Here is a 16,655-nt window from a genome sequence, read left to right on the forward strand (position 1 = left end):
ATGTCCGATACTACCCGACTCTCCCCTATGTGTTTGCTTGATTGCATTAAGTAACTTACAATTCATTTTAAAATTTTAAAACATTATTTATTGTGTTTAATAACTGACTTATCTCAAAACCAAAACATGAATTGTAAATTGTATTTATTCAGTTATTGTACAAGAAAAAGAATCTCTTCCGCACCATAATCTCAATTAAAAATTGAAGATATGATCCCAAAACCCACTCAGTTCATTTGGTAATTTTTATGATTTATACATACGCTATATGTGATTATGTTTGAGATCTCTGTCATTATATTTCAAGCTTATTTTCTTCCAAAACAACGCCAATCCTTGACTAAAAGTCTGTGTTGTTGTGCATGTCACTTGAAAACTCGCTCACTCCGTAGACCAATGAATAAAAAAAAACTAGTCCAGTTTTTTTATAAAAATGGATTTAACGCGTTTTGAGATCACACTCTTCAATTAAACAGGATGAACAGTAAGTAATTACATCAATTTCAGTGGGTTATTCTTTGAGCTATTCAAACAAAAAAAGTTTAATACAATTTTGCTCGTTTTTTCTTCCTTTTGGACATAACTGTACTGTCTACTGTAATTGGGGCTTTGCCCTGTTATAGAAATAAATAAATAAATAAATAAATAAATAAATAAATAAATAAATAAATAAGTAAATAAATAATTAAATAAATAAATAATTAAATAAGTAAATAAATAAACAAGTAAATAAGTAAATAAATAAATAAATAAGTAAATAAATAAGTAAATAAATAAGCAAATAAATAAATAAGCAAATACATAAATAAATAAATAAATAAATAAGTAAATACATAAGTAAATAAATAATTAAGTAAATAAATAAATAATAAGTAAAAATAAAATAAATAAATAAGTAAATAAATAAATAAATAAGTAAATAAATAAATAAGTAAATAAATAAATAAATAAATAAGTAAAAAAATAAAATAAATAAATAAGTAAATAAATAAATAAATAAATAAGTAAATAAATAATTAAGTAAATAAATAATTAAACAACTAAGTAAAAAATAAGTAAATAAATAAGTAAATAAATAATTAAGCAAATAAATAATTAAATAAGTAAGTAAAAATTAAAATAAATAAATAAGTAAATAAATAAATAAATAAGTAAATAAATAAATAAGTAAATAAATAATTAAGTAAACAAATAATTAAATAAGTAAGTAAATAAATAAATAAATAAATAAGTAAATAAATAATTTAGTAAACAAATAATTAAATAAGTAATTAAAAAAATAAATAAGTAAATAAATAAGTAATTAAGTAAATAAATAATTGAATATGTAAGTAAAAAAATGAATAAATAAATAAGTAAATAAATAAATAAGTAAATAAATAAATAAGTAAATAAATAATTAAGTAAGTAAAGTAATAATTAAGTAAATAAATAATTAAGTAAATAAATAAATAAGTAAATAAAAATAAATGAAATAAAATAAATAAATAAAATTGTTTTATATTAAACATTTCATAGCGTGTTTTGGGAAAGCCATTCATTGGATTCCCAATATGCTCAGTCAATTTTAGAGAGTGGTACATTATAATAATGAATGACTGAAAGAATCTTAGTTTTGTCCTTTAAATGTACACAAATTTGATCCGAACTAATGTAACCTTGTGAAATTCCTTTACAGAACGAAACGTTACATTACAGCTATGTTATAGCGTAGGCTACATATTGCTTTCAGGAAATGTAATTGCACATTTCTGTATTACTCGTGAACATAATAACTGAATCCTATAGATTCAAAATCCCCTATATCCACTTTCACAAATTGAAGGATTTTAACAGTAACTGGTTCCAAATGGAGGGAATTTTCAACCTGACATTGACTTTTAACGAACCTTTTGCTTTAAATGTAGTGGCTTTTTGAATTCAAACTATATAAATCATTAGAATTCATTCTTAGCTGTATGTGGGCTAGCTCAATTATGAACAAAATAGTCTTTAGGGGGTTTTGAATCTAGAGGATTCAACTGTTCATCGAAATACTAACGCGTGAAATCCACATGAGGACGCGGCCCACGTGTAATTCGCTATTCTGTCCAATTAACGATTGGACAACAAATCGCTGACTTCTTTCACATAATTCATTCCTATGCTGATTATATTTACCACAGCTCGCCGCTTGCATGTTACCTACAACCATACAGTTATTGCGTATCGGTTATTGTCCAGATGTTGTGCTTCAAGCTGTGAGGACAATGCTCGTTATGATCACGTGATTCGATGACGAAAACCTGAGTATTCTAATACAGGTGGCGCAAAAGTCAGTTTCCCTTACGCAGTAATTAATAAGAAGACAAGACATGCTTAGATTTAGGTTTAATTCGGTAACAGTAGTTGGCAGCACTACATAAACACATTCATTTGTCCATTGTCAGTCGTGAGCCAGCTATTGTTGTGACGAGACTGAAACACTAGGACATGTGTTGGGTTTCTGGCGAAAAACTGAGTTATTGCGGAACAACCGGCATCATAGGGTAAGGACAATGCTTGCTGACATCCTAAGACAACAAGGATTAGAAGTCCATAAAGAAGTGCATTGTATCTCGGAAGATGATTCAACAAGACGAGCAGATATTGTTGTCATTTATAGAAAAAAGAACACAGGAACAATACTATCAGGTTTGAAAGAGATTCACAGCAGCCAAAACTTGCTGATGATGAACAGAGAATCATCTATGAACCTTGCATTCCTTATTTTAGCAAGCAGTATAACATCTTGGCTAATCGTTGGTCAGTACACGGACTTCTTTTTGGAGTTTGTGGCACCATCTCCAAATACACACTTAAAATCAAAGGGATTCACATTTTAAAATTTGAGAAAATCCTTAGAGAAATTCTAACGGACTCAATTCAAATTTTGCAATTTCATCTCTATTTCAAGTAGATGATTCACTTTAATTTTCTTTTTAAATTTATTGTATGTATTTTCATTGTGAACTTTTATATATGTATTTGTTAGTTGTGGGCAGGTTGAACGGCAGATGGTTTTATTTTATAAATCCGATGTATAAGGTGACCAAATTCTTCAGAGTCGAAGCTGGGACCAAATGGGTAACTTTTGCCGATCTGGTACAAATATTATTCTACACGCGGCCAAATGCTTCTTGCTTCCTCTATGCTTCTGCATTTACAGGGGGATCAACTTACGACACTGTTGCCAACATGTCGCCCTACAATCTCGCTAACTTTTCAGCAAAAAGTAGCTAAATCTCTCCAAAGTTTGTTAAAAACTCCCCAGAAATGTCGCTAAAAATTAATAATAAATATCACTAAATAAAAATAAGAATACACTGCACTTGATTCAGTCATTGATACTACATTTTCTGGCAAATTGTAACACTTTTTGAACATATATTAAATATATTAAAATTAACAAAAACTACAGTCTCATTTGCTTCACACGAATGTCGGCACAAAATTCCAAAACTCAATAGCCTCAGGTCGGTTCGGAGTGGAAAATCTCCGCGGGGAAGAACCAAGATTACATCAGCTGGAGCTCGCAACTCGTCACGTGTCAATCAAAGTTGCCTCCGTTTATCGGTGTTGGATCAGTAGTATTGAGAGAGAGAGACCTAACCCGTGAAAATAATTGAATCAGCATCTTTCACCTCTGATCACTGATCACAAATATATGAGATCAGGGCTTTCACGTATGAATCATTAGACTACTCAACATGCACCCATGCCTCCTCTAAAAGTAAGAAGTGTATTACTTCAGTTGAATGTTTTAACTTAAAAGAAAGAAAAAAGTGGAAAAATATAAAAATCCGCAGAAAAATCGCTAATCGTATTTTACAAAATTTGTCGCCGAGACTGATTCAAAATTCCCTAGATTTAGCGACTTATCGCTAAATATGGCAACACTGAGTCTTACGAGCCACGAAAACGCAAATAGTCTTATGATTGTAAAACTGATTTAACAATGTCATATTAGTGGCATATCTACATGCTAGGAATTTAACTAATTACTTATTTTTTATAATTGGGTTTACATGATCAAAATGCGAGAAACATTGTTACGTCACGAATCATGACACGAGTTTTTTTTTTTACCCACGACTTAACCTGACGCTAATGTCCTAACTCTGCCTATACTCTTTGATAACTATTTTCATTAGTGTTGGAAGTTAAGCAATAAAATTATATTTACGATCTCAAATCTTTGGTCATTTCATGTGACTTGAGGAAAACCGGAACGTCCAAGCGACCTGACCGAACCTGGCGGGAACAAACGAAAATGACTCTGAAAACCGAAACTGTTCCGGGACGTCTGGTCACCTTAGTTATTATTGAGTAGAATCTGTGTTGTGTAACACTCTTTGCAATGACATATAAGTTTAGGGATGAAACTGCCAGAATTCGTAACGACTTTAGAATGAAGTTTCCTGATGCACCGTTACCAACATTTGCGGAAACTTAACCTAAAATTTGAAAGGGCGGGAAACATTGGAGATGCATCTAGATCCGGTCGGCCATGTACTGTCCGTAATGAAGAAAATGCTCAAGCATTTGCAGCAAGTCCTTATAAGCCAACCAGGAAGACGTCTGCTCAGTTGGGGATGTAAATGTGTTGTTTCCCTTCCCATATTAAATACTACCAAGATAGGCCTATCCCTGATGGCTTCCACAGCCATTGCTCAGGATGAAGATAAGCAGATGGGCAGGGGCTGCGGAGCTGCAGCACCCCCAAACATTTGTGGCTCTTGTCTCGTTCTATGTTGTGAAATACATGTATTATACAGTCTCTATTTAGCTGCTAGATTTTTTTTTTTATTTCACTCTTATTGACATGCACCCAATCGTTGGTGAAGTCACTTCCTCCCCTGGTGCTGCCAGAGAGAAACCAGAGACAAGGACTATAGGGTGAAGCCACTTCCTCCCCTGGAGCTGCCAGTCTCGTCTCGGATGCTTTGCGCGTTAGTTTTACCCCTCCTCCCTGCTGCCCCTTGCCTTGAATCCAGAGTTTCCAGGCGCTGCAAAATTTGCAGCAGTTTGTCAGTAGCGCGCAGTTTTAAATACATTTTCTTTAATGTTGTGAGTGTAACAAGTGCGACAATGTTTAATTCTGTACAGTATTTACAGTCTATTCAGTTCAGTACCTTAACAATTCAGGAGAAATGTGAAAGTAAGTGCCCATCAGTTGAATGTCATAATGGAAAGAGCCGCTAAACAAAATACAAAGGCTAGCTTATTTTTTGCTAATTTATCCAGTATCCCTGCTTTCTTCTCTCGATCCCCACACAGTCTGTATTAGATTAATGTGTTTCAAAGACAATTCCATCAGCTGGGGCAACAAGATGGATTTAAAATAAGAACAGTAAAAATGTTTTTCATGAGAAGAAGGAGCCATTGCTAGAATGTTTTCAAACCATAATGGAATCTGAAACATCTAACAACATCACAATAAATGAGGCAAGCGCCCTGGTGCGTACTCTTGAAGATCCTGAATTCAATTTCTAGCTCAGTTATTTTTTTCATTTATTGATGTATCATGTATATATATTATACAACCAACTATAACATCGCCAGTTAGATATTTCTAAGGTTTAAATCTGCATATAAAAATTAAATTATGGTTTATTTAACGACACTCGCAACTGCAGAGGTTATATCAGCGTCGCCGGTGTGCCGGAATTTTGTCCGCAAGATTCTTTTAAATGCCAGTAAATCTACTAACATGAGCCTGTCTCATTTAAACACAACTTACAAGATAAGACGCATGGAACTAATCTTTAAATAAAGTAAGTTGCTTGGTTTATTTTTGTATGCAGCCCCTCTTAATTCAATACCCACGAGCCGCCACTGCAGATGGGTGATGAAGTATGCAAAGAAGTAAGTAGATTCTAATAAACTGAAAATAAATACACATACGAACAAGTCTTAAGTGGGGAGATGAAAAGCGGACTGCATTATTTCTGTAAGATATATAAAGAAAGTTAAAATGTGGAATAGCAAACGTAACAGATGACTTGCGCATTTGATGTCACTAACCGTGTAGAGGACGTCATCCAGGAGCTGCTGGCCTATCAGAACGATGCCTGTGGTGCTGAGTCTGGATGAGGACGTCCTCATGAGCTCCTTGGTTATCTGTTTCTTGCAGTCCAGAATCAACGTGACAGCGTCTCCTTTCACGCTGAACCCCAGCCGGTGCCATCTGTAAATTTAAATAAATAAATAAGTAAATAAATAAATACGTAATTAAATAAGTAAATATATACGCAAATTAAATAAATGAGTAAATAAATAAATATGTAATTAAATAAGAAATAAAATAAATAAATATGTAAGTAAATAAATACGCAAATTAAATAAATAAGTAAATAAATAAATAAATATGTAATTAAATAAGTAAATAAATAAATATATAAGAAAGAAAATATGTAAATTAAATAAATAAATAAATATGTAATTAAATAAGTAAATAAATAAATATGTAAGTAAGAAAATATGTAAATTAAATAAATAAGTACATAAATAAATATGCAATTAAATAAGTAAATAAATAAATAAATATGTAAGAAAGAAAATATATAAATTAAATAAATAAGTAAATAAATAAATATGTAATTAAATAAGTAAATAAATAAATAAATAAGAAAATATGTAAATTAAATAAATAAGTAAATAAATAAATATGTAATTAAATAAGTAAATAAATAAATACATATGTAAGTAAGAAAATATGTAAATTAAATAAATAAGTAAATAAATAAATATGTAATTAAATAAGTAAATAAATAAATGTGTAAGTAAGAAAATATATAAATTAAATAAATAAGTAAATAAATAAATATGTAATTAAATAAGTAAATAAATAAATATGTAAGTAAGAAAATATATAAATTAAATAAATAAGTAAATAAATAAATATGTAATTAAATAAGTAAATAAATAAATACATATGTAAGTAAGAAAATATGTAAATTAAATAAATAAGTAAATAAATAAATATGTAATTAAATAAGTAAATAAATAAATAAATGTGTAAGTAAGAAAATATGTAAATTAAATAAATAAGTAAATAAATAAATATGTAATTAAATAAGTAAATAAATAAATATGTAAATAAATAAATAAATAAATATGTAAGTAAGAAAATATGTAAATTAAATAAATAAGTAAATAAATAAATATGTAATTAAATAAGTAAATAAATAAATATGTAAGAAAGAAAATATATAAATTAAATAAATAAGTAAATAAATAAATATGTAATTAAATAAGTAAATAAATAAATAAATATGTAAGTAAGAAAATATGTAAATTAAATAAATAAGTAAATAAATAAATATGTAATTAAATAAGTAAATAAATAAATATGTAATTAAATAAGTGAATAAAATAAATAAATAAATAGAAAAATTATATAAATAAGTAAATAAAAATATGCAATTAAAGAAGTAAACAAAATAAATAAATAAATAAATATGTGAGTAAATAAATACGTAAATTAAATAAATAAATAATATAAATTAAATAAGTAAATAAATAAATATATCTGCAGCGTTCGGGAAAAGTGACGTAAGTCAGTTTCCAAAAACTTTTTTGATAATTTATTGATAACTTACACTGGTTTATGTGGATTTGATTTTTTTCTGTATGAATTATTGTAATGGGAGAAATACCTATGTATTTTCTTTCCAAGCGAGCAGATGTTCCGTAAGTTGTCAATAAATTATCAAAAAAGGTTTGTGGAAACTGACTTGTGTCACTTTACCCAAGCACTGCAGATTTAATAAAATAAGTAAAAATAAAATAAATAAATAAATATGTAAGTAAATATACATACAGTAAGTTAAATAAATTAATAAATAAATAGATAAATATGTAATTAAATAAGTAAATAAAATAAATATATATCACTCCATTCATTCATTCATTCATTCATTCATTCATTCATTCATTCATTCATTCATTCATTCATTCATTCATTCAGTGTTCTGTCCAAGGGCAGGGCTTTCACTGCAAGCCCAGCATTCTCCAGTCTTTCCTATTTTCTGCCTTCCTCTTTGTCTCCGCATATGATCCATATATCTTAATGTCGTCTATCATCTGATATCTTCTTCTGCCCCAAACTCTTCTCCCGTTCACCATTCCTTCTAGTGCATCCTTCAGTAGGCAGTTTCTTCTCAGGCAGTGACCCAGCCAATTCCTTTTCCTCTTCCTTATCAGTTCCAGCATCATTCTTTCTTCACCCACTCTTTCTAACACAGCTTCATTTCTTATTCTGTCTGTCCACTTCACACGCTCCATTCTTCTCCATATCCACATTTAAAATGATTCTACTCGCTTTTCCTCACTTCGTCGTAATGTTCATGTTTCTGCCCTCATACAATGCCACATTTTATCAGGTTTTTGACCCGATCAGAGGTCGGGAAATCCCAATTAGCCTTTGCCCCCCCCCTAAATAAATATATGTTAGTAAATACGTAAATTAAATAAGTAAATAAATAAATAAATATGTAAGTAAATAGGTAAATTAAAGAAGTAAATAAATGCAGTATGTAAGTAAATAAGCAAATAAAATAAATAAATAATATATAATTAAGTAAATAAATTGTAGGCATACTATAAACCTGTGAATAGAAGATGAATATGTTTCTAAAAGATGAGCATTTCCCCTGGACCAAAAATACAATACAAATGGAGTAAAAATTAGTACTTTACAGTGGACCAAAAATTAAAAATAATTAAAAATGTAGTATAGCTACATATACTGTACATTTCAAAAGGATAATGACGCGGTTACTTTAGAACAAAGATCACATATGTTAACTTACTATCTTAGTTACTGTGAAGGTTACTGATGTGTAACCGTTTTATTTTGTCTACCAGAGCCCTGTAACTGATTTAAAACCAATTAATGGAAGATACTTCTGAAGTCTTGGTCCGGAACAGTTTTATTCAATGCAATGGAGATAAGCTTTTCTTGAATTTGTGTTCTAAATATTATACATTTTCGATTGAGTCGATTGAATGTATGCAGTCTGGACCAAATAGGCCTAATCGATAAGTTTATTATTCATCTCGATGAAGCAAGAATGGCATTAGTTTCTAACGACATTTTCTAGAAAATTATCTATGTATGCACTCGTGCCAAATATAAATATGAAGCCAGGACTTTTAAAATAACTGAAACTTCATTAGAAATTAGTTTAAATAAAAATAAAAACGCAAATTTTTGCGCAAAAAATTATATTTATTTGTCTGAAAGCTATTGATGTAAAATTGAAATATGTTGGCCATTTTGGTTTTCAGTTATTAAAGCGCCTATTTCAGGATGTGCAGAACACTTTCTCTATACGGAATTTTCACTGTTTTCTTGGAATTCTTACAAGATCACTGGATCTTTTCCATCTTGTTCTACGGATTATGATCTACCGGAATATCTGTGTGTCACGAAGTCAGTGTCCGTCCAACAGGCCTTCGGAAATAAGATGCTACGCAGTTCAAACGTCAAACTGTTCAGATAAATTCTCCATTGCATTCGTAATGAAATAAAAATGCCTCCAGAGAGAACCGTTATTTCCAGAATAAAAAAAAAACAGACACGAAATAGCTCGTATAGCTTTGATGTTATATATTAGGTTGTCATAGCAACCGAAATTAAACAGTTGACAACACATATCGTGACACAAACTCCCTTCTTATGAATGAAATTATGTTTATATTTTATTTTCTTATTGGAACTTTACATTTAACTATATTAGAGGCTTTGAACATGCAATGACATCCGGGATTTTGAATACTTATATCTAATATTGAGCTCTAAGCCAGAGACATTCTTATACCGCGACGCGCAAGCTAGCGGCGGTGGCTGGTAAGACCACACAGATTACAAACTAAATGTCACTTTACGACTAAACCATCTGGAGCCGCATTCTTACCACACATGCGTCCGTGCGAGATGCCCCCGTTTGCCACTTCCTATTTAACATGAAGAGTTTAAACTTTGCATACATGTTTATCTAAAGTGCAGCTCTTGTCTCTGGATTTCCGTTATACAGCATGTATCACATTTTTAAATTGCTGTAACTCACACTTCATTATTATACGTAGAATAAAGAGTTGTTCTGCGAAAATCGGTTACAAATTTTCACTGAAATGTACGTTTTCAGCATCTCTTATTTCGGGAAAAATTGTTTTCGATATACTGTCTGTAATGTTCGTCTGTGTACAGCGATTTCACTTTAACTAGGGGTTCCCTATTTTTGGTGTGTAACGGAACGTTTAGAACTCATATTTCATTTTGACGAACCCCATAAAATTTTAACATAATTCAGGATCACAAACATGTTATACTCATGAAATGTATGCGCAGATAAGGAAATAAAATTTGAAGCTAAATATTCTAAATGAAATGAATAAGGCTATGGAAGTATGTAGGCCCTAATTATAAGTCCAATACTTTAAGATGCCATAAGTAACATTTCAAAAGCATAAAAAAACTAAAGGTTCGTATTACAATAAATTGAAACTTTGAAGCTCTGTATCTCAAAAGTGTGGAAAAAGCGGTTAGAACCTTGTCAAACCAAGGCCACGATCTGTATTTGTGACTTACTTGCCGTCGCTGATGTCGGCCCCGAAGCTGATGGTCTTCCTCGCGGGGGGTTTGGTGTCGGGGTCTTCGTAGAACAGCGTGACGTCATTCCCGAGCGACACTGCGATCTGCTCGTCCCCGGTGTCGCTGTAGATAGTGAAGAAGGCGGCCGTCTTCGCACCTGCGTGCATGCGAGTTCTTGAGATGCTTTCCTTAATGAAAACAGAGTCCCTAGACTGAGAGAGGAGAGATTTATTGCCTGTTGTTACCCTGAGTGCCAGATTCGGCTATTTCCTATAACACATTTCTCTCCTATTACAATGTGCATTCACTAACCAGTGGAAGGAGGATGCAAGAATTTTATTATAATATACCAATAAAATCCAAAATCTAGTATCTCATACTCGTTTTTCTTTCCTGTACTATCAAGAAATTAAAAAAATATATATTTAATGAAATTACACATTCTGTGATATACCTACACTATACAGAGTGTCTCTAAAGTGCTCCAAAAGTTTGGGAGGTTGTTCTATAATCTATGTTATATAATAGTACATTATGCAACGAGCATATAATGGTAGTAATTAAGACGCGAGGATGTTTATGAAACGAGCGCAAGCGAGTTTCATAATTTTCATACGAGCGTCTTAATTACCATTATAGTCAAGTTTCATACGACTTTTTATGCTCGACTATATTTCTAACTTGAAATTATTCATAAGTATTCATGTTATTCTTATCTGACTGGGGAGCGGAACTGACCTTGTGCAATATCTCGTAAATTGTGAGATGTGCGCAGACGCGAAAGTATTGATTTTTTCCTAGAAATAAATGTCATTGACCTTGATATAATCTAGAGAATAAAATAAAGATTAATCTTGATATAACCTTGAAATTGATTTAGACATTGAAAAACGAGATGACAAATTGAATTTATTTGAATATTATTTACAATTAACGCTAAATATTATAGTAACAGAACATAACCTTCTGCAACAGTATTGGATTTCTAGCCTCCGTGACGTTTCGCTAGTTGTCTTTCGGTTGCATAACCGAGAATAATCGATACTTGCGCTTTCATATTGCTACAATGATGTTTTCTGATTGGTGGAACACCTGAACTTTAATGAAAAGGTGTACTTTAATGAGGTCCATTAAAGGGCTGTTACAAGGTGTATAATTACTACATTTCGGCATGGTCGAGCATAAAATAAAATTAGATTCACATTTAATAAGAATAAATTTCTGTTATATACAAAGTCGCTTTCCCAAAACATTTTCTTACATTTAATTGCATTCAATTTACATTTGACTACACATTCCTTTACCGATTTTGTTCAAAATGGAGACATCGGAAAAACAATTGACGCACGAACATGGTTGCCAACCCACCACTTATTACACTAGCTATTCGTTTTTTCAAGTTATGACATCTGTATATGTGTACAGTATGAAACCTAAGAACGAATATTGGGGAAAGCGACTTTTGACCTACCTTTCAAAATTGTTACAACAAAATAGCATTTTCCTAGTAGTTTTACAAGTGAGTTTGAGAACAAGTTCCAACATCAAAGAGTGAATTTAAGTAACTCAGTTACACGTAATCTTGTGTATCTGTGGTCTGGGTGTCCGATCATGCGCAGTGTCTTGTGTCTGGGACTTGGAATATTCCAGCGGCCCGATCTTTCTTTACCTCTCGTGGGACTAACGACGAGCAGGAGGGAGAAGTCCACGGGGTAGCCCAGGGGGAAGAGCTGCGCCGTCTGGACGGTGAGGATGGTGCGCTCGCTGATGCTGTAGGCTACGTCGGCGCCGCCGTCCGGCCGCGACGCGCACATCCCCGCCGTCCTGTTGACCCCCAGCGGCAGGTTGTGGATGCGCGTCGCTTGCAGCAGGTCCACCAACCCTTCTGCAACAAAGGCGCTAGCTTACTGCGCTAGATACTGAGGGACAATATAAATGCAAACCATGGTCATAGGAAGGAAAATGAAGAAGGTAAACGTGCGAATTCTAAGTGAAGAGGTAGAGCAAGTGGACAGCTTCAAATAGGGGAGAAGTGGGTGGGTACAGTGAGATATTTTTTATTAGATGGTAAATTTTGATGTTGAAATGTTTGTAACAGTGGAGTTGTATGTTGCATGAGTAATGTAACAGTATTTGCTTATTCCATTTGATTCTAGTTATAAAGGTGAGTGATTAAAAATTAATTCGTAATTTTTCACTCTAGAAGTAAAATTTTGGCTTGTGTTTAATGAAGGTTATATTGGATATACAAATGAAATAGAAATATGAATGTTTTATAACCTAATACTATGGTATTTGAGATTATGTTTGGCAAAGTTTCATCTTTCTTGTTTTGATTTTGAAGTGATGGCGCCATTTTTTAAATGAGCTATGCGTAAAGGGAACAGTGAGACATGCCATTGAAGGGTACACTGAGACGTCTCACTGTTCCCATGTACCAATGATTTGCAAAAATAAACTGTAATTATATTACATTTACCAGTAACTAACATTAAAAATGAACATACTAGTAACCAATTTAGGAACTGTAGCTTAAAATAATGGGTACATTAGGGGAGAGTTGGATAAAACAGGATGGTATGATAAAACGGGATACCCGACTTATTTCGTTGGAAAGTGCTGCAAGTTACCGAATGATGCGAGGACTTTGTTCTTAGACTAGAATGGGACATTATGCAGTGCTCACATGCAGAACGAACACGTTAATTTTTGTTGTGTAGAGAAAAGTTCAAAATCAGCTGCTTAACTAAATTGTTTCGTCTGATTTTAATTGGCACATTCTGGGATTAAATTCGCAGAGTTGAAGAGGTAAGTCTCTTATATAAATAAAACATTATTAGTCTTTAATTCTTTGTAAAGAAAACCGCTGTAGCTTTTACCGTTTTGTTGTGATGCCATGTTTTTCTTTACAACTCCTAGTCGGACAAAACAGGATACCTTATGGTTTGGCAAAACGGGATAGTATCCCGTTTTATTCAACTTGCATTGCATATGTGGGATTTCACTTTAAATTCTGAATTGAATATGTTCTCGCTATGACAACCAACAATGACAGTGGTTAGGAAGAAGAGGATGAAGACAACGACGAATTCTCTAATTCAAAACCTGAAGAGGGATGATGAAATAAGTGTATTCAATGCCAAGAATGGGCTCATCAGGCGTGCAATAGTATAGGATCGGAAGACTGCGAATAATTGTACTGTAGCTTTTGTAAATGACAAATTCTGCATTAGGACTATCAATCAATGTCAACAAACAGGATAGACCTTACGTATAATAATTTGATATTCTTCATTTAAGCTTTTAAGTTTTGCATCACCTGTAGAAGTGGTATTTACACTCCACTTCAAGAAATATCCATAAAACATTTGAAAGCTATCCTTTTAACTGTCTGAAAAAACGTAAACAAAGTTGAGAAACAGTAGAAGTCTATCCTAGAAACCGACTGGAAAAGTAAATAGATGTAAACAGAAGTGAAAGAAATCTCATCTCTCAGCGAATAACTCAGGGTAAAACAGTTTTATTTCATTCTAAAGAGGTTGAACAATAGCAAGGCGGTCAATTACGAACTTCAACCGTGCGAGGATTGTTTCTCCATGTCAGGAAGGACTGTCTTCAAGGGAAGTAGCGAGGTGCTTAGGATTGAACCAGAGTGATGTGGTACGAACCTGGAATCGCTTCCGAAACCCAGGTATTGTCGACGACATGTCTCGTAGTGGTCGTCCACGTGCAACAACAGAATGTGATGACCGATATCTGCGAATTATTGCCACGAGAAACGCTGAGAATACTGCTGGCATGATTAACAATAACTTTCAAACTGCGACAGGGAGATGCGTATCCAATCAAACTGTACGAAACCGATTACATGATAGCAGACTGCACTCCAGACGTCCATGGCGAGGCCCAACTCTTACACCTAGGCACTAAGGACAACGTTACACCTGGGCAAGAAATCATCACCAATGGACTGTACAAAACTGGCAGAAAGTTCTATTACCGAATATGCCTTGTGACATGGACAACGTGTTTGGAGAGAATCAGGTAATGCTGCACGACTCAGACACCCCTACAATCAAATGCAGCAAGGTAGTGGGTCATTGATGTTTTGGGGTGGCATTATGTGGGGTCGCGGACAAAATTTGTGTCGATCCAAGGAATGCTGAGGGCTCCACAGTATAGGGACAACATTCTTCAAGCCATAGTAGCACCGTTTAATCAGCACTCCGCGAAAGGCTTCATGTTTATGGACGGTAATTCCAGAATCCATTGTGCGGCTGTTATCAATGACATTCATAATCGTGAAGGAATTGCCAGGTTTGAATGGCCCGCATGTTCTCCAGACATGAATCCAATTGAGCATGTCTGGGTTCAACTAAAGAGAGCCATTCTTGCGCGCCCTGACCCCTCACGCAATCTCGAAGACCTATGCAGAGTTGCTGTTGAAGAATGGGACAGAATGGATCAACAGTTGATAAATGTGGTGTTAGTATGCCACGGAGAATCCAAGCATCATCAATGCAGGAGGAAGCACTACTGTCTATTGAAGTACTCCAGCCAATACTCAATTTCCATTTGGCCATCCACACCATTGCTATAATTTTATCAACAACTGTTAAAAATAAATACATTTTCATTCCTTAGCTTTCCTTCTTTTTATCTTTTATTGAAGGTCTGGTTGACAGGTGATGCAAAACACTTTTGGGTGTGTTTATTATGCATTATAATAAAAACACACATTTTTTCAGTTCCTTAACAATATTTTCTTTATTTTAAATAAGTATCCTGTTTTACCCAACTAGTCGGCCAAAACGGGATACTTACGCACTTTCCAAGAAAATTGTTTTCCCAGTTTAGCTATATCATTAGAAGTGAAAATGAAAATGTATTATGAAAGTACATATAATAGTGGATTCATAAGTAAAAATTGAATTGTTTCCTATCACTTCAACAGGAAATATACAAGATTCCGTGTTAAGTATCCCGTCTTGATCAGCTCTCCCCTACATTTTAATGGTTTCTTAAATAAAAAATTGTTTACAAAATTTAAGAAAATATTAAAAAATAATACAGAATTAAATTAAATTCTTATAATTATAAGCTTTGTTGTCACCAAAAATTCTTTTTATTTTTTCGTTAAAGTTTGAAAAGTCATGGAAAATTCACTTTTCCAAATGTTCCAGATGTTTCACTGGTTTCTAAGTCAGAAATCAAAATGATTCTAAATAAGCCTACAGAACATGTCAAGATAAAGAGACAGCAAGTTTTCCTTTCTTTTGAAATAAATGTAAATCATTTCAATGTCCGTTAATAGACACTGTGGTGTCTCACTGTACCCTCCTGAATGGGAACAGTGAGACATTTGCATTTTTTTTTTTTGGCAAACACGCATTGTATATTATGTCCTTTATCTATTAACATTTCTGTTTATGTATTATTGTACTCCATGTTTTAATGTATATTTCTATTGCACTTGATTTTAAAAATACTTGAAATTTCACTTGCATGCATATGTCTTAATATTTTGTGTCTCATTGTATCCACTACTCCCCTACTTGGGATTTACTATAAGCAGTAACATGAGCTGCAGCCAGGAGGTGAAAAGCAGGATAGCAATGGCTAAGGAAGCTTTTAATAGAAAAAGGAGTATCTTCTGCGGACCTATGGAAAAAGAACTAAGGAAGAGACTAGTGAAGTGCTTTGTATGGAGTGTGGCATTGTATGGGGCAGAAACATGGACATTACCACGAAGTGAAGAGAAGCGAATAGAAGCATTTGAAATGTGGATATGGAGAAGGATGGAGCGTGGGGAATGGACAGACATAATAAGAAACGAAGCTGTGTTCGGAAAAGTGGGTGAAGAAAGAATGATGCCGAAATTGATAAGGACGAGACAAAGGAATAGGTTTGGGTCACTGGCTGAGAAAAAACTGCCTACTGAAAAATACACTGGAAGGAATGGTGAACGGGAGAAGAGTTCGGGGCAGAAGAAGATATCAGATGATAGACAACATTAAGATAGATGGATCTTATACGA

The 16,655-nt window shown here is 33.0% G+C and overlaps 1 protein-coding gene across 2 annotated transcripts in view; it reads right to left on the bottom strand.

Moving 5' to 3' along the window:
• Positions 1 to 16,655, bottom strand: part of LOC138702111 (collagen alpha-1(XI) chain-like) — a 210,498-nt gene that overhangs the window by 117,131 nt on the left and 76,712 nt on the right. Inside the window, exons 2-4 of one of the 2 annotated variants that reach the window (XM_069829693.1) lie at positions 12,288 to 12,500; positions 10,616 to 10,775; positions 6,046 to 6,208 (exon numbers count right to left, since the gene is read on the bottom strand). In XM_069829693.1, the coding sequence (XP_069685794.1) occupies positions 6,046 to 6,208; positions 10,616 to 10,775; positions 12,288 to 12,500 (536 nt within the window). Of the gene's footprint in view, positions 1 to 6,045; positions 6,209 to 10,615; positions 10,776 to 12,287; positions 12,504 to 16,655 lie in introns of both variants that reach the window. The other variant, XM_069829692.1, reaches the window with a different exon arrangement.

This window comes from Periplaneta americana, chromosome 6, assembly GCF_040183065.1.
Source record: "Periplaneta americana isolate PAMFEO1 chromosome 6, P.americana_PAMFEO1_priV1, whole genome shotgun sequence".
NCBI lineage: Eukaryota > Metazoa > Arthropoda > Insecta > Blattodea > Blattidae > Periplaneta > Periplaneta americana.